Source organism: Ixodes scapularis, unplaced genomic scaffold, assembly GCF_016920785.2.
Source record: "Ixodes scapularis isolate PalLabHiFi unplaced genomic scaffold, ASM1692078v2 PGA_scaffold18__7_contigs__length_3171195, whole genome shotgun sequence".
Taxonomy (NCBI): Eukaryota; Metazoa; Arthropoda; class Arachnida; order Ixodida; family Ixodidae; genus Ixodes; species Ixodes scapularis.
Window position 1 is genome coordinate 2,907,600 of NW_024609844.1, and position 19,334 is coordinate 2,926,933.

At 46.4% G+C, this 19,334-nt stretch overlaps 1 protein-coding gene across 1 annotated transcript in view; it reads right to left on the reverse strand.

Annotated features, from left to right (window-relative positions):
• LOC115323018 overlaps positions 1-19,334 on the reverse strand; it is a 189,103-nt gene that overhangs the window by 143,293 nt on the left and 26,476 nt on the right. The window contains exons 4-6 of the mRNA XM_040205305.1: positions 7,284-7,407; positions 7,005-7,061; positions 6,784-6,893 (exon numbers count right to left, since the gene is read on the reverse strand). Coding sequence (XP_040061239.1) covers positions 6,784-6,893; positions 7,005-7,061; positions 7,284-7,407 — 291 coding nt within the window. The remainder of the gene's footprint in view (positions 1-6,783; positions 6,894-7,004; positions 7,062-7,283; positions 7,408-19,334) is intronic.

A 19,334-nucleotide genomic window follows, 5' to 3' on the forward strand; every position in this document is an offset into this window, starting at 1 on the left:
CAAGCTACTTCCAATACTATTAAAACAATACGGGATTATAGTAAAGCAAACTTCAATGCTATTAAATGTGAATTGGCATTGTTTTTAGACACTTTTCTAAGTGGTTTTTTCAGGCGTTCTGTTAACGAAAATTGGAATATATTCAAACTAAAAGTAAATGAGCTCCTTGAGTCGCACATCCCACTCAAAAGAATTTACTCGAACTCAAATGCACCATGGTTCACTAGAACAATCGGGAGACTTGGAAACAAGAAAAAGCGTTTTTTCCGCGCCGCTAAGCGCAAACCCACAGCTGACCGATGGGACGCATACCATGCCTCTGCTGATTTGTACAGGGCAGCTGTGTGTAGTGCGAAAAGTACTTACTTTAATTCTACATTACCGTCTATGCTAATTAATAACCCCCGTCAATTCTGGAACACCACGAAAGAGAAAAGTAGTACAGTTGTAGAGCTCAGAGCCGATGATGGTAGCCCTATTTCTTGTGAAGAGTGTGCCAATGAACTCAATGCTATTTTTATCAGCTGTTTTTCTGACCTCCCTATAAATAATGATCAAACATACATGTCCTATGACTACCTCCCAATGTACCCCATATCAATTAGTCCTGAAGGCATTGTGAACATAATCGATTCCCTTAAACTATCCTCATCATGTGGTATAGACTGTATAAACTCCAAGTTTTTGAAGAATACTAGAATGTACTCCTCCATTCTTCTTGCGAGCATATTTTCCCAGTCTTTAGAGCAAGGTATTTTGCCAGACGACTGGAGGGTAGCCAAGGTGGTCCCAGTTCACAAAGGAGGTGATAAATTCAACCCTCGAAACTTTCGCCCGATTTCATTGACCAGTGTCCCAAGCAAAATTTTAGAGCATATCATTTATTCTAACATAGTCAATTTTCTAGAATCAAATAAGTTTTTTTGCCCCTTCCAGCACGGCTTTCGAAAGACATTCTCATGCGAAACACAACTTGTATCATTCACGCACGACCTTCATTCTATCGTTGACGTTTGCTCCAAAGTAGATTGCGTATTTCTAGACTTCTCTAAGGCCTTTGATAAAGTGCCTCATACCTTGCTCTTGTCCAAGCTTAGTAAACTAAATATTGATCAGGCGGTTCTCACGTGGATACAATCATTTCTAACGAATCGTAAACAATTTGTCAGCGTAAATAACAGAAGCTCTGCTATGGTATCAGTAACATCAGGTGTTCCTCAAGGTTCTGTGCTCGGTCCGTTATTATTCCTTATATACATTAACGATCTACCCTCTCATGTATCCTCAAAAATGTCTTTATTTGCTGATGATTGCGTTATTTATCGAGAAATTACTAATGATTCTGACTCTAACATACTACAAAACGATATTAACTCTGTTACAAACTGGTGCGACTCATGGTCTATGGTACTAAATTCCAGCAAATGTAAGGTTATGAGAGTGTCCCGTTGTACTTCATCTCAGCCCCATTATACGCTAAAGAACCATCCCCTTGAATTAGTTACGGTCTATAAGTATTTAGGAGTTCATATTACATCTGATTTATCATGGAGGACTCATATTAACTACATCATTAACAACGCTAATCGCATGCTAGGTTTTCTTAAAAGGAATTTTTTTTAGCACCCCAGTCTTTGAAGCTAATTCTTTATAAAACCCTCGTACGATCAAAGCTTGAATATGCATGTTCTGTTTGGGACCCTGGTCAGTCTGTACTAATTGATCTGATTGAAGCCGTCCAAAATCGTTCAGTTAGATTTATATTTTCAAATTACCATCGGACTGCCAGCGTAAGCACTATGAAATCTAATCTTTCTCTCCCTGAATTATCAACCCGTAGAAAAGTAGCCCGTCTCAGTTTGTTTCATAAAATTTATTTCACTAATGACACGCTGCGTAATAATTTAATTATACCTCCTCTTTACGTTTCACCTAGACTTGACCATCAACACAAAGTTGGCATCCCATATGCTCGCACCAACGTCTTTCACCATTCCTTCATACCGTCTACATCCTTTGACTGGAACCACCTGGCTGCACCCGTAGTCTCCATCATAGATCATGTTCTTTTTAAAAAAAGCCTTGGAACGCATTTTTTTCTGATCTTCACTGATTGTATTTTCCTGTGTATCTGTGTCTGTGTTTTTTTTTTAACTCATGCAACCACTTCCCCCTCTGTAATGCTCATGCCCTGAGGGTAAAATAAATAAATAAATAAATAAACTGCTGGGAATGCAATGTTTTACTTGAACATTCTTCAGCGAATGTTGAAAAAAGGTTTTCCTTGGATTGGGCATGAGATACGGTTTCTGCCAGTTGATGTCACAGTCTCTGTGCCATATGATTGTATTATGGTCGCAGGACTCCACAGCATCTGGAGGAGCCGCATGGCAATGCGGCATGCAGATGTTGGCGCGCGACCTGTGTGCCTGTATTTTACTGAGAGCATTCTGAAAATTAGGGGAGTGTACAGCTTTTCAGGAGATGGCCCAGATTGGTTGCCAGTCCTAGACAACCTGCCTACAATAAGATGTGTAGAAGCACTCCGCGCTCACCGAAATTTGACTGAAGTGTTTGTGAACAGCGTATCTGTATACTAATCCCATGTATACCTGCCAATAAATAAATAAAAAACAACCTAAAAGTAGCTCAGTGTAAAGATGTCCGCTTCACATGCAGCGGAACCGGGTTCGATTCCCAGAGTGTGCCTTTTTTTTCCCAAGCATTTTCTCATATTTACATTTATTTTTCTACAATTATCACTGAAAAAAAAATGTTGTGAACAAAACCCCGCTGAACTAAATGGTATGGGATTTCCTTTTCGGCACCTGCGCACTCATTGTCATCACTTTCCAGAAAATGCAAGGATTATATAAATCGAGTAGCGTCCGCTTCCCGAGGTGCCCGCAAATGTTCTACAGGAATTGCAGCCAGCCATTGATCGCGACCCGTTGATCTTTCGGAAACTTGTGCAGACTTCTGCCGCACGATGGCAGTTCTCTAGGACGCAGGACATGTGAAGGAGTTGTTCGCGCAATATCTTGGGATATTATTTTCGGAGCCGATAACGTAAATTCACCACGGGCACTCTCTACTCATCTCCAACTTCTCAATATACAAAAGAACTGATCTTGAAGAACAGAACAGCCAGCGGAGCAAACATACCTGCAAAGGAATCGCACGGCAAACAGTTCTCGCCACGCAAAACGCCGGCTGCGCTAAAAAAAAAAAAAAAAAAAAAAAAATGGAGGGGAAAGAAAAAAGCGCGCGGGTCGGGTGTAGCCACGTGACTTCCGGCACTCACACTCTCCTCTCCATTTCTCCGACCTCCGTGTGCGAGTTTCAGTTTCGATTTCAAGCAGTTGCGTTTTTTTTTTTTTTTGGTTTTAATAAAAGAGTAAAGCTATACGCACTCCGGAGTGCGCTTCGGACGGAAATGGCTATATGCACTCCTCGGAAAGCTCATGGCGCTCGGGCCACCCTTTTCAGACGACGCGTGTATCACTGGGGAGCTCGTTAACACAGCCCCCCGCCTGCGTTCACGCCGCTTCGCGGCGACAGTATGCGGCTGCTAATTACAAAACTTAACCAGTACACGCCGCTTCGCGGCGTCCAGCCGCCAACCAGCCCAGCTGCCCCGATCGCACCGCCGGAAAGGGGTCCCATAACATTTAGTTCTGCGAAGTTTCGTCGACAAAGAATTTTTTACTGTTCATCGCAGAAAAGAAATGTAAATATCGCCCAATGCCTCGACAAAACAAAATGTTCGAAAAAAAAAAGTCGGCCCACCGCGGATCGATCCCGTGTCCACATGCGTACGAAGCAGACACCTTAACCAATATGCTATGCCTCTTTTTTTTTTTTTTCTTTATTGCCCGGCCTAAGTATCAAGAAAAAGAGGTACAGAATGATAAAAGTAGACGCGATGGTTAGACAAACACTACATACACAAAATTAAAAAGGTGTCAAAGGCAGCGCTTCTTCTATCCGGGCAACACTCCTGCGCTTTCCACACCTCAATGACGTTGCGCAAAGAAACACAAAAATAATCAGAGACCGGCCTAGCATCAACTTCTACATGACGAACCGCCATGCGCGATTTCCAGATGCTGTGTAGACCCAAAAGCATAACCAAGTCGTAAGGGACACAATTATCATTTGCTATGCTTAGATACCGGATACCCTGTGGATCCAACGGAAAATCCTTTTTCAATGTGCGTTGCAGCACGTCCCCAAAAAAAACCCCATCCCAACAATCTAGAAAGACGTGTTCTACAGTCTCCGGTTTTTGACACAGTAAACAATTTACCCCCCACGGTACAAACAGACCCTTATCCTCCATCCATGTCTTCACCGGCAGGACACCAGTATGTAATTTGAAGAAAAAGGTTTTAACACTCGGCGGAACTGTCATTTTCTTAACTCGCTGGAGGACATCCTGCCCCTCCCCAAAGACATACAAAGACCTATACATCGGGACCGGGAGGACAACATCAAGAACGTCTCTGTACAATTGTTTTCGAGATACCCCGCTCAGATATTGTAAGGAAAAACGTGCACACAAAAACCGAGTCGCTTGCACCACCTCACGGAAATAACCATAAATTCCCCCTTCGCATGCCCTCACTGAAGAAACGACAAGCTCTGGTAATGCGCTGGCCAGGCGCACCTGACACACTGTGCGCAGAAAGGTTCATTCACGTCGCGAAGAAAAATAAAGCGGTTTACAACCTGCCGCAAAAATAGGTGCGCCAAGGAGAGTCCCCCGGCGCGCACGCGCCTGAAAATGTTCGTGCGACTTGTTCTTTCCCAGGTGGATCCCCAGATAAAAACCGCAAAAACACGATGTAATCTCTGCACGTTGATACGCGAGCAGTGCAAGACCTGAAGCACATACCACAGTTTACAGACAAAGAATAAATTGCAAACTGTGGCACGCGCAAACATCGACAAATCCTTCCCTTTCCACTTATCCGTTTTTTCTCGAAGATCCACAGCCTGCCCTTGCCAGTATGGGTCACTGTCGCGATAATTTTCTAACGGTATCCGTAAGTATTTGACTGGTGTCGTTACCCAGTTCACGTTTTCAAAAATACTAGGCTTTGCATCCCAATCTCCATGCCAAAAACCTAAACATTTGTGCCAATTTACGGCACTACCGCTAAATCTGCAAAACTTTTTCACCAGCTTTACTGCCTCGCTTATGCCACCTCTATCGACACAAAATAGTGCGATATCATCAGCGTAAGATAACAATTTTACTTCGCACGATTGCAGTTTAAACCCCCTAATACTTTCGCATCTAATAATACTTAAACAAAACGACTCTATGTAGATACAAAACAGAAGGGGTGATAAGGGACAACCTTGACGGAGAGAACGGGACACTTCAATACGTTCACTGACAACTTTGTTGATAATGAGACTCGTGGAACACTTTTTGTACGCCATACGTACACCCTCGAGCAGAACTGTGCCGACATTTACGTGTTCTAGCACGTTGAACAAACGTTCGTGTGACACCGGGTCAAACGCTTTTTTTAGATCAATCTGGAGCATAGCAACCACGCGTTGCATACAGTCACAGCACTCAAGGACACTTCTGGCGACGTGAATATTCGTTACTATGGTCCGTCCTCTAATTCCGCACGTTTGGTGAGGCCCTACTATGTTAGTTATCACTGATTGCAACCGTTTTGCTAAGATTTTCATAAATATTTTATAATCAACGTTTGTTAGACTGATTGGACGGTACGCCGACACCTGCCTAAGCTTTATCTTGTCCTCGCTTTTGGGAATGAGTATTGTATGGGAACGCCAAAAGACGGTGGTAGTAATTTACGCTCATATGCTTCAGCGTAAACCCTACACAATACCGGACTAACCTCATGCTTAATCGCCTTGTATAAGGCCGCGCTTAGGCCGTCGGGACCGGGCGACTTTCCAGGATTCAAATGCTCAATAGCATTTTCGACTTCATCTACGGTAATCTCAGCTTCTAAAAAGGAAGTTGTTTCACTATTTAACCGCGGTAATAGGTACATAAACTCGCTTTTAAAATTCGCTAAATTAACGGTTCGGTGAGAAAACAGATTTTTGTAGAATTCACAAAAAGCCTTCTCTATTTCTGCGCAATCTCTTGTAACGGCCCCGTGATATTCGATTTCGACAATCTCGTTGCGCCTAGCGTACCTTTTCTCAGCCCCGAGAGCTCTTTTTGTCGGTGCTTCCCCACAGAACAACTTTCCTGCCCGCGCTCTAACCAGTGCTCCGTGGTACCGCTCCTTATCAAGAACTTCCAACTTGGATTTCAAAGTGCTTATGTCATCTTTATAAACACCAGGCGAACGACTCTCTTCGCCGATAAGTAACTCAAGATTACTGCGCGGAAGCGATTCTTTTTTTCCAAAGCGCACTCCGGAGTGCGTAGAGCTTTATTCTTAATAAAAATGTGCGCGACTCTGGAGCAAAATATCAATTGGGTAGTATTCCGACACCATAATGAATCACCTGGCAAGAAATGAAAAAAACATTTTTGGGGGGTATACGTGTCCCTTCAAGGCCCGTAGGGCTATGCTCCCCTACATATTTTTCACTGTTTATAAAGAAGCACGTGAGGTCTGTATTAAACTAAAAAATGCATATTTAGATCCAAATGTATGCTGGATTAGATCGTTACAGTATTTCCATAAATAATCGGTCGAAAACCAAACATGATAGCTTTCGCCATTGACGATCCGCCCTACGTAGCGCTGGTAGAAAATGCGTGGCAAAAGTACTTACACCAGCCATAAGTACACCGAAGTAAAGCGCTGCAGTTAACGGCTTCTTTCGTTTCCTGTGATTGTCAGTATCCACCATCATCAATATTTCAGGGCGCACCAAGTCGGGAACTGCGACAGGTTGGAAATCATAAATTTTATTATGTTTTTGGAAAATGCGAACGACTGAATGACGAACAGGAACAACTAATGTGCAAATTGAATAGGCGACATGTACTTTACCTTGTATATCCCTCTCCTTGATGAGTTGAGCGGGTTGAAGTGGCGTAACTGCAAAGTCTAAGAAGTGTTTATCCTTATAAGATTAGAATATCGAACAGTATTTGTAATATATTTCTGGAAAATGTATTCGTGTAAATGAAGCTGATATACATCTAGTGGAAAAGGTAAAAGAGGCTTTTGTTATTGAGCTTTGTTTTTTCTCCATTCTTACAATTCTTAATACATAAAACCAAATCACACATAACAACTAACATAAAAATGACGGAATGATTTACTCACAATCGCCCCGTGTATTTGAAAAGTGCTCTTCATCTTCAAAAATTTCGTGTGGAATGCGTCCAGCACTAGATCTCCCAGTAATACTAATTGGTCTTAATCGTAGTGAGTCACCGATAATTCCATGCTGTGAATATGAGAGAGACAACAAGTCATTTACTTAATGAAAGTAGTCAAGGCATAACATTAGTGAGCAGTTTTTTACACTGAACATTTGGTGTCTTTTTTACTTTTAATGAAGTAAGCCAGATAAACACGAAGCCCTAGAAAAGACCCAACGCGTTTTGGCGGAAATAAATATTAGTAATTACTTTTGCTATACTGCAAACTAGATACGCCATACACCTATGGGTCATCTAGCATGAGAAAATGATTTTCCCGACATTACTTATAGTGACATAGTGACATTATGTTTATCAGTGGGTTGTCTTTTATCAGAACATTTCATTTGCCAAGAATGGGTATGACTGACTTGTTTGAATGACTAAAATAATGGTTACTGGGAACGCGAACTGGTGAACTGTCGTAGTGAAAAAACATTGAGACTGTAGGGAAGAAAATGGGACAAGACAACACTTTCTCAAAACTCAGCTACAAAATTTATGTTTCCGTGTTAGAGTTGGTTGAGTAGTTGTAATCTATATAAAACAAACGCATTAAGAAATCTTCAGTTGAGATTTGAGACCGTGGTGTCGAATTCATTGTCCCTAGTTTTAAGGTTTTTTTCATTTGTGAATATTTAATGCATTGTTTAATATTTTGACCAATATTCTTAAGCTAGAATATTCGTCCGGGGTATTTGAGTTTTTCGAATCGACAGGGTAGATTACCCATAAAAGAAATCTGACACCCCCGTGGTACATTGTTTGCATTGCCTCGAAGTGCGAAGCTAAATGTTTTCTTGCGCGCGAACGCACCACAAAATAATTTCTGCTGTCGTCCCTTTTCATCACGTTTCTTGTTTTTAAGCGGTCCCGTATATCGTAGAAAAACTGAAACTTTTAGCAATTACATTTATTGAACTTGCACTACGCCCCATCTTTTGAGATATCATAATGCGAAGCCTGAAATAATTGTACCAAGCACATAGCCCTTTCAATGCCTATTGCCTGCTCCCGGCATGACAACTGAAAACTTCTGAACTAGCTGCACTGCGAGTGACCAAACATTAGTGGTGGCTAGGGAAATCAGGCATATTTTTCTCGTGAGATTATTTTCACTAAAAATCAGAAACATTGAACAGACAGAAAATTCTGCACGTAATATAATTTTTATTTCTTTATTTTATTAGAATATTTTATCTTTGATGGTTTATGGCGCTCCACCACCGGAGGTGAAGTCGAAGCGGCGTCTACACAAAAGAATAGAATCCACGCCTGTCATTCTTAGATGCAAGCAGCAAACCCCTATGCGGACACCTCCAAACCAATCACAAAAAAAAAAAAAAACGCTCGAGATTAAAGAGTTGAGAACTTCTTATTTTACGTCATCAAAACAATACCTCAATATTTCAACTAGCTATGAAAAGCTGTGGTGTCCTCCACACAGCCATGGCACCTATTACTGTACTGTCTGTGATCTAGCGCAAAAGACTGTGTGAACTCGAACCTCAAAGAGAAGAGGCTCCCACGGGTCAACGCGTGACCACCAAGCGAAAAGCAAGAAAATGGCAGATGGTCGGTCGTCTGCCGATGTTCAATCGCAAGGTTTGGCTTGACGCTGAAATAATCTGGTATATTTTCTCTTCAGCTTCTACCGTCTCAATAGTTTTTACGACACCAACCCCGGAAAGAGACTGGTTACCACATAAATAGAAAATTGTACTACACTGTGGCTCGTCATCAATGGTTGTCTCATAAAAACGAAACAAACACGAGGAGAATCACGCCCGTGGTCTTGTGAACATGTTTCTGTTTTGGGTCAGCGAAATATAGGAAGAATTTAATTTTGTCTAGTATATGTCATCGACTCGGTTTAAAACTCTGCATTTCTGTGTTTTTGATTTTTTTTGTTGTTTCAACTACATCGTTCACAATAATTTAAATGCGAGTCTGATATGTAGCAATTATTTAAAGGTATTTAGGAAAACGTAAACATTAATTTGAGAGTATAAAAGCCAATTTAACAAATTGAATGTTAACAAACACATCCATACATAATTTTTAAACCAAGTACGCGTGCTTAACGAGTCGTTGCTGCAACGCAAGAATAGCTTCATTTTCTTCAAAACTATGCTTTGGTTTATCGGCATTGGTAATTAACACGTAGTTGTCGCGTGGATTGATAAAATGTCTTCAATATACTTTCAACAAGTCCCCCGCTTATTGCAGGACTTCGTTGTTTTGTTTTTCCTCTAGATACAACTCATATTGTGGTATTTATCTAAACAATAAACAAATAAGAAAAATACAATTGATAACGCAATGCAACACAATTAAAGGACCCCTTGTTCCCCTGGAAGAGGGGAACAAGAGGGACAAGGAACAAACACAAATCTCCAAACACAGCCACGTGACCAGTTGTGACAGCTAGGTGAAAAATCCGCCTGGTCTCGGTATCGAACCAGGCAACTCTCCAATTCTAGTGGAGGGCTTTACCGACTGAGTTAACGAGGAGTTAGACTTCGATTGAGCAAACGAGTTTTAACAGCTGCCACAGGTCTAACACCAACAAGGTCGAACAGCTTGCATTTTTAAGGTTAGGATTTATAGTGCACTTAAAAGCAAAGGTGCAAGCGAGTTGGAAAAGGAGGACGAAAATAATACCTGGAGAAGGGGAACAAGGGGGGGCAGAAAACAAACACAAATCTCCGAACACAGCTAGGTGGCTGGCGAGCGACCGAAAAAATCATCCTGGTCCTGGTGGTGAACCAGGGACCTCTCCATTCCCAGTGGAGCGCTGGAAATGGAGAGGTCCCTGGTCCGATACCAGGACCAGGCGCATTTTTTTCGCATGCGCACCACCTGCCTAAATTGTTCTTTTAGATTTGTGTTTGTGCTTTGTCCCCTTGTTCCCAATTTCCAGGTATTTTTTTTTGTCATAAAAATATATTGTCACTGCAATTTTTCAAACCGGAATTGTTGTTTAAGAGCATTATATGCAGTGGCGAGCCACCTATGCACAGCATTAATATTCGCGACAGGGAAACGTTAATTTCAGGCTTGTAACTTTAATGCAGCGTACGTAGCCATGCTGGCTGCAGATTGCATTTCTTTATCAATTTTTGCCTCTATAAACATTTTCGAAAGCAATTAATTTTTCTCTATATTTGCAATCAACGTTTCTTCAATTTTAATTCCTTGTATTGTTGAATCTCCGTATAGATATATATTTGAACCAACGAGGTAGAGGGGCTTAGAGTGATGAACCGGAATTTCGAAAGTGGCACCCCCCGTTGCCGCCATGTTTTACGCAAAAGTGACTGCTCGTCACTTGACCTCACAAGAGCCGTGACGTCACCGGTACGATGGCAGCGGCCAGGCTTGGCGGATGCGAGTTTGTTCGGTGCGTGGAAACGATGAGGATCGTGAGGTTCCGCTGCTTTCCGACGATTTCGGGCTTCTTTGTGCCCTCTGACGTGAAGATATGAAGGAATAACTCTTTATACCATTTTTGCGCAATATTGTCACGGGTAATGACCAAGAAACAATAAATAAACAGAAAGAAATAAACGTTTTAAGTGGCGAACTTCTGCCAAAAATAAAAGGGTACAAAAAATAATAACAGCGTCGCGGGCGTCGAAGTCGGCGTAGCAGCAGAGTCGAACGCTGGGGCGAAACTGACTCCTGCTTGCCACGCGGAGCCGCTTTTGTACACGCGTAGTAGGTTCGACGTAGAAGGTTCGACGCGTAGAACACTCTAACCTCGAATCAGCTAGACGGTTCTCGAATTCACCAGAACTCCACATTACAGTGTCAACAAAAATGCGTAGCCACGGCCAGGAATCGAACCCTGGCCCTTCGCGTGGGAGGCAAGCGCGATAACCGTTAGGCTACGGCCGCTTTTTTTTTTCTTTATTGCCTGTTTGGCGTTTTTCAGCATAGTTACAAAAAGGAGACTAAAAACACATCAGCCCTAGCTTGCTGACGCGAGTACATTCAAATTCCTTCAAGGAAACACACTCGTCCAAACGCAACATCCATTCGGGAGGCTCAGGCCGTTGGCCGTATGCTTCGCGAATGTACGCGACACTTTCAATAAACTTTTCTCGGACAGGACGAACATTCGCTTCCACATGGCGGACACCCATTCTCGTCTTCCAGATGCTATGTAAGCTTAGAACCATAAACATGTCATATGGCACTCCACCTTCATTTTCGACTGACAGGAATTGAATGCCGCGCGGGTTCATATGGAGGGTTTTCCTTATAGTGCGCTAGAGTATGTCCCAGTGAAAAACCACGTCCCAGCACTCAATAAACACATATTCTATCGTTTCTGGTTGTTTGCACAGTAAACAATTTACCGACCATGCGAATATCCCTTTTGCCGCCAACCATGGTTTCACAGGCAAAGTACCTAGCTAAATGCAGCTTGAAAAGAAAGGATTTAATGGAGGGTTTAACTGGCATTCTCTTAACCCTCTTCTGGACGTCAAGACCAGGGCCCTCACTGTATAATGTTCTGTACAGAGGTACCGGCATTAAAACATCCACCAAATCGTTGTATAGTTTTTTTCGTCGGACAGTACTTAGATAGTCTAAAGAAAAACGAACACTCAATATTCGGAAGGAAACCAAAACTTCTCGCAAATGGCCTCGCGGCCCTGCACAAATAGCATCACTGGAAGACACGACAAAATTCGGTAAAACATTACGCAAACGAACCTGCATAACTGTACGTAAAAAATAGTGATTCTGATCTCTCAGAAACATAAACCGAGACACAATTTGCCTTATAAACAATTGAGACAGACCTAACCCACCACTGCGAACAGAAGGAACAAATTGGTTCGGGCACATCTTTCCCATACTGAGCCCCAGATGAACACTGCGAATACTCGGTGGAGCCTCTGCACATTAATTCGCGTCATGGACAGCACTTGTAAAACATACCACACTTTTGCTATTAAAAAAAGGTTACAAACCGTGGCACGTGCAAACATGAACAAATTTCGGCCCCTCCATCCCTCCGTTTTCATCCTGACCCTTTCAGCCTCCTCCTTCCAATACTCCGTGCTGTCTGGATAGTGCTCCAGCGGCACGCCAAGGTACTTAGGTGGCAAGGCTGCCCACCGAACATTTAGAAACACTTCTGGAGTGGTGGCCCAGTTGCCATGCCAGAACCCAGCAGATTTGTCCCAGTTGACAACACTGCCCGTTTTCTTGCAAAAAGAAGTTGCCACGCTGACTACTTCCCGAACACTACTCTGGTCAGAGCAAGAAACGGCGACATCATCTGCATAAGCAAGCACCTTGACCTCGCAGGCCTCTAACTTAAAACCATGAATTCTTTCATTGTGAATAAGTCTCAAACAAAAGGGCCCTAAATACAATGCGAAAAGCAAGGCTGATAATGAACAGCCTTGCCTTACTGAAGACCGTACGTTGATATTTTCAGAAACGGACTTATTTACGATTAAACATGTGGTACAATCTGCGTAAGCCCCCCCCCCCCCCCCCCCCCCACCCCATTTTTAGTCCTTCCAAAATAATCGAACCGACATTTACGTATGCCAAGATATTAAAAAGAACCTTATGGGACACCCGGTCAAATGCCTTCTCGAGGTCGAGTTGCAACATTGCCACTCGGCCTTCAAAAGCGTCGCAGCATTCAAGGACAGTTCTGGCAACGTGTATATTTGCGCAAATAGTGCGGCCTTTTATCCCGCATGTTTGGTGCGGCCCTACAAGGGACTTGATCACGTTTTGCAGTCGTCGAGCAAGAACTTTCATGTATATTTTGTAATAGACGTTTGGTAAACTTATCGGCCTGTACGAAGAAACGGAAAGAAGCTTTACGGAATCATCCGATTTCGGGATGAGCACTGTATGCGTTCGCGAGAAGGACGGCGGCAACCTTTTGTTCTGATAAGCTTCAGTCAGGACTTGATAAAGCACATGTGCTGACTGACTTTTAAATGATTTGTAAAAGTCGGCACCCAGGCCGTCTGGCCCCGGTGTCTTGCCACTACTTAGCTCGTCAATGGCCTTTTCCATTTCCCAAACGCTGATTGGCTCTTCTAATCGGCTACAGACGTTCTTTTCCAGCCGCGGCATCAGTGCCAAAAATTCAGTATCAAAACCTTTGACTATCGGTGCTAATCGCTCAAGGAGATCCCGATAGTGATCGACAAAAGCCCGCTCGACTGTTTTCTTACCCCGCGTGACGTTGCTCTTATAGCAGATTTCCTTAATCTCGTTACGTTGTGCAAACCTCTTTTCTTCGCTTGGAGCGCGTTTTGTCGGTTGTTCGCCCAGCCAATGCTTTTCACTTCGTGCACGCACTATTGCCCCCCGGTATCTTTCACAATCTATAACTTCCAGCTGGTTTTTAATGTCCCTTATTTCCTGAGTAAACTCGCCAGGTTTCGAACTTTCTTCGGTCACAAATGTGCTTAGCTGGCACCGCAATGTTTTTTCTTTCTTCTGTTTCTGATGGTTGAGGATGCTGCTCCTTTCCACCGCGACCATCTTTACGTCCTCTTTGAAATTTTCCCACCTTACCCCCCATAACTGCTCTTCGCTTTCCTCAAGTTTGCAAAACAATTCACTGACCTTCGAACAAAAAAACTCATATTTGATTAATCTACTGTTCACCTTCCACAGCGCCCAATTCCAACTTGGTTTCTTATCTTTGCTGCCAAAGGTGAACATAACCATTGCGTGGTCTCTGAATGACACTGGTTGAACTGTATAATCGTGGCAGGAAGGAATAAGCTCGAGCGACATGTAGGCTCGGTCCTGGCGAGCGTGACTACGGCCCTGAAAATGCGTGAACCTGACGCTGCCTGCGGACGCACAGACAGCCACATCCTCTAAGGCCTTTTCTGCAACCATCTCATTTAAATAAAATGCGCTTTGATCACGAAGATGAGCCCGATTTACCCGATCCTCGGGTGCACAAACACAATTAAAATCACCCAGCACAATAACCAACCCTTTCACAGTCTAGATAAGCACTCAATTCTTCAAAAAACAACCTACGTTCACTCTCCCGGTTCGGGGCATAAACACATATAACCCGCCACTCTCTGTTTAAAAAAGAAAAGTCACACAAAACAAACCGACCAGAGGCACACGTATGTACCGCTGTCTCCACAATAGCGGTCGACCGACGGATAAATAAACAACAGCCACCGGACGTTCCCAAACGCAAACATTAAACAAAGACCTAAAGGGTAACACCATACGGTCCGTCGCTACCTGGCTTTCGACTTTGGTTTCTTGGACGGCTATAATGTCCAGCTCATTTTCAGCAAAAAGTCTGCTCAGCTGATACTGTCGCCGTCTCGCTCCCAAGCCACGCACGTTTATCGTGGCTACACGTAAAGCCCTTTCTAGCGTTACTGCCATGCAAGCACCGTATGGAGCTTACCTCGATTAGGGCGGGTCTGACCGCCCGTCACTCGGCTGTGGGGTGCCCACTCTCACGTCATCCCACGGAATTTTCTGTTTGGAAGGTAACTTGTTCCTCCTGATGGGTGCTGCCTTCAGAGGCGGCTTCTCCTGGCTTGGTACCCTGGTGTCCTCGCCGACGTCACGGATTCGTTTCATGGCGGGGCCACTAGCCGGGACTTCATCGGCGTTCATGGGAGCTCCGTCACCCTCCTTGGCAATGACGTTGGAAGCGACGGCTTCTGCGATGTTCCGTTCGGTGTTCCCACCTGATGGAGGCTCACGTGACTCGGCCCGTTGCGTCGCCTGCTTAACCGGTGTCGGGTCTTGTGGGACCGGCTGCACGTCGGGCTCAGGCACGGGCTGAACTGTCACAGCAGCGCTTTCCTTCGCCTTGAACGCCCCGGCGGCTTCTTCGGAGTCCGCCTCGTTCATGAGAAGCTCCGACCTCTCGTCGCCTCTCAAAGGTGCTGCGGCCACCGCGTAGGTCCTGACACAGTCGTCGCTGACATGCCCGAACCGCCGGAAAACTCCACACTTGGGAACGCGGCACTCCTTACGGATGATGGCCGGTCTGCTGACATCGTAGGCACAGGCGAGCCCTGCCCGTCACCACGACGGGGGCCAACTCGCCGGCGACACGCAGGTGGTGCGGAATGTCAGCCGGAGTCACGCCCCCCTTGAGACGCAGCACCGCCGTTCGCGTCATGGTACCGACGCTTTGACAGCCGTCCACGCGCGACATTTCCCTGGAGACTTCCAGCGCCTTCCCGTACGGAGCCAGGGCCGCCCGCACGTCGTCGTCCGAGACGTTGAACAGCAACCAGCGGAGTTTGATGCGTACGTCCTGGTTGTTAGGGTCGATAGTGATGCACCGTCGGCCCTTGACAGTCAACTCAGGAGTAGCCAGCATCCGTCTTACACCATCCGTCGACTTGAAGGTCACCGCCCATACGTGGTTCATTCGATACGCGCCTATGGCAGTGACCTCGGCGAACAGCGACAGTTTAACCAGCGTATCTCGAAAATCTTCTACGCGGTAGGGCCGCCCTTTGACGTCGGCGTGCAAAAAAACAGTGTTTGAAACGACTGACCCAGTTGGCAATGCCGGCAAAACAACAGCGTAATCCTGTGCGTCATCCTCCGACCTGATACCGCGGCTCAGCTGGGCCGCCGAAACTGCTCCGCGGGAGCCAGACATCCCACGTCCGTTCACTGCGGTGGCCGGAAGCGGAAATCGTTAGGCTACGGCCGCGCTGCCTACTTTGCGCGCGGCATTACTCCCCCCTTAAGAAGTGCATCGCCCCGATGTAACACAAAACAAAACAAAGCACATAAAAAGAACGGCAAACTAAAGAGTCATTTGAAACACATAAGATCCACAGTCCTATCGAGCGTACTACGGCTTCAGGCGCACGACGTGGACGACTTCAGGTCGTGGTGGGCGGCGTGATGATGTTCTTGTTCCGTCGGGCATCACCTCGTAGTTCAGCTCGCCGAGGTGATGAAGTACTTTGTATGGTCCCAAGTACCGTTTCAGCAGTTTCTCACTGAGGCCGCGGCGACGGATGGGCGTCCACACCCACACCCTGTCTCCGAGCTGGAAGTGAACGTCCCTGCAACGAAGGTTGTAGCGGCCCGTGTCGACGCGTTGCTGGTCTTGAATCCTGAGTCGGGCGAGCTGGCGGACTTCGGCGCGTTGAGCAACCGCCTGGGCGTCGTCGCTCTTATTGTCAGATGGCTCTGGGGCAGCATTGCCTCCAGCATGGTCGTTACCTTCCCACCATGTACCAGCTGGAAAGGGGTGAATCCAGTGGTCTCCTGAACCGCCGTATTGTAGGCAAACGTGACGTAGGGCAACACCTCGTCCCACGTCTTGTGCTCTACGTCGACGTACATAGAGATCATATCGGCAATTGTCTTGTTGAGTCGCTCGGTCAGCCCGTTGGTCTGCGGGTGGTATGCAGTGGTTCGACGATGGCCGGTGCCACTGAGACGAAGAATCTCTTGCGTCAGCTGGGCCATGAACGAAGATCCGCGATCTGTAATCAGAACTTCGGGAGCGCCGTGCCGGAGGACGATGGACTCGATGAAAAACTTGGCGACTTCAACAGCCGTGCCTGCTGGAAGGGCTTTCGTCTCGGCGTACCGTGTGAGATAATCGGTGGCGACGATAATCCAGCGGTTTCCCGACGTTGACGGCGGGAAAGGGCCAAGTAAATCCATTCCGATCTGCTGGAAAGGCATAGACGGGGGAGAAATCGGTTGCAGAAGTCCTGACGGCTTTGTCGGCGGTTTCTTGCGTCGTTGACACTCGTGGCATTATCGAATGTATAGGTGAACGGTCTTCGGTAGCCTTGGCCAGTAGTACTTTTCTCGAATCCTGGCAAGCGTCCTGCTGTAGCCAAGGTGTCCAGCCGTTGGGTCGTCATGGCATCCTTGTAATATTTCGTCTCGAAGGCTGGCAGGAACAACCAACAGCCATGCTGTGTTGTTGTTGACGAAGTTCTCCTTGCAGCACCCCTTGCCGCATGGAGAATGTATGCAGGATTCTTAAGAAAGCACGGGGAACCGAACTCGCTTGTCCCTCTAAGTGCTCGATGAACGCTCGCAGTTCAGGGTCGTCTCGTTGGAGTGCTGCCATGTGGCCGACGTCCAAAGCGCCGATGAAACACTCATCGTCGTCGTCTTCGATACAGGCAGGACCGGCCTCGACAGGAGCTCTTGACAGGCAGTCGGCGTCATTGTGCTTCCGGCCGGACTTGTGCACAACGGTCATGTCGAACTCCTGCAGTCGCAGGCTCCACCGAGCGAGGCGTCCGGAGGGGTCCTTCAGATTTGCCAGCCAGCAGAGCGAGTGGTGGTCTGTGACCACGCGAAAACAACTTCCATACAAATATGAGTGAAACTTTGTTATTGCCCATACGACAGCGAGGAACTCCTTTTCAGTCGTTGAATAGTTCCTCTCCGCGTTAGACAGCGTCCGACTTGCGTATGCGATAACTCGCTCTGCTCCGTCCTGCACTTGGACTAGTACCGCACCCAGTCCGGTGTTACTGGCGTCGGTGTGGATCTCGGTTTCAGCAAACTGATCGAGATGGCCAAGAATCGGGGGCGTCTGGAGTCTTCGTTTCAGTCCATCGAATGACCGCTGGTGTTGGTCTGTCCATTCGAACTTTACGGCGTCCTTCGTGAGGTGCGTCAGCGGTGCGGACAGCTTGGCGAAGTCCCGAGCAAATCGTCTGTAGTAGGCACAAAGCCCGAGGAATCTTCTCACGGCCTTTTTGTCAGACGGCGGCGTAAATGCAGCTACGGCGCGGGTCTTCTCGGGGTCAGGGAGAACACCTTTGTTGCTCACGACGTGGACAAGGAACTTAAGTTCACCATAGGCGAATCGACACTTCGTTGGCTTGAATGACAGGCCGGCGGTCTTGATGGCTTGAAGCACGGCTCGAAGTCGTTTCAGGTGCTCGTCGAAATCTCGTGAAAATACCACGACGCCGTCGAGGTAGACGAGGCAGCTCTGCCATTTCAGACCTGCCAGCACGGTGTCCATGACACGCTGGAAGGTGGCTGGCGAAGTACAGAGCCCGAAAGGCATCACTTTGAATTCGTGCAGTCCGTCGGGAGTGACGAATGCAGTTTTCTCCCGGTCGCGTTCGTCGACTTCAATCTGCCAGTAGCCACTCTTCAGATCCATCGACGAAAAATATCTGGAGTGGCGCAGTCGGTCTAACGTATCGTCGATGCGGGGGAGTGGATAGACGTCCTTCTTCGTCACAGCGTTTAGTCGACGATAGTCCACGCAGAACCGCAGGGTTCCGTCCTTCTTCTTTACAAGGACGACTGGGGACGCCCATGGGCTTTTTGAGGGTTGAATGATGTCGTCGTCGAGCATTTCTTGGACTTGATCCTGAATCACCTTCCTTTCCTTTAAGGAGACTCGATACGGCGACTGGTAGACAGGGAGCGCGTCGTCGTCGGTAATAACGCGATGTTTCGCCATTGGTGTTTGGCGAACTTTCGACGACGTGGCAAAACAATCAATGTATTCGGCGAGGAGATCAACCAGTTGCCGGCGCTTAGGAGCTGGGAGCTCCAGGTCGATGTCGATCGGCGGCGGCGTCGTGCTGTTCTGCTGGGACGACGAAGTTTCTTCGGAGATTGCGGTGACCACGGCTGGCGCCTGAAGCTCCTCAATGTGGCCCACAGTAGTGCCCTTCGTTAGGTGCTGCGGCTCCCCTCGGAAGTTTGTCACAAGAACATTTGTACGTCTTTCTTGGAGATCCGTTACGCCTCGTGCGACGCCGATTCCTTTCTCAAGGAGCAGTTGGGCGCTGCCTTCCAGAAGAGCTTCACCGTGCATGGCTGCGTCGGTTATGACGGTGACGAAAACACTCGACCGCGGCGGTAAGTTCACATGGTCGGCGATAACTCGGATCGCGGTTGACGTCGTGTTGGTCTCCACCGGCGGTAAAACAGGCTTTTGCAGCGACAG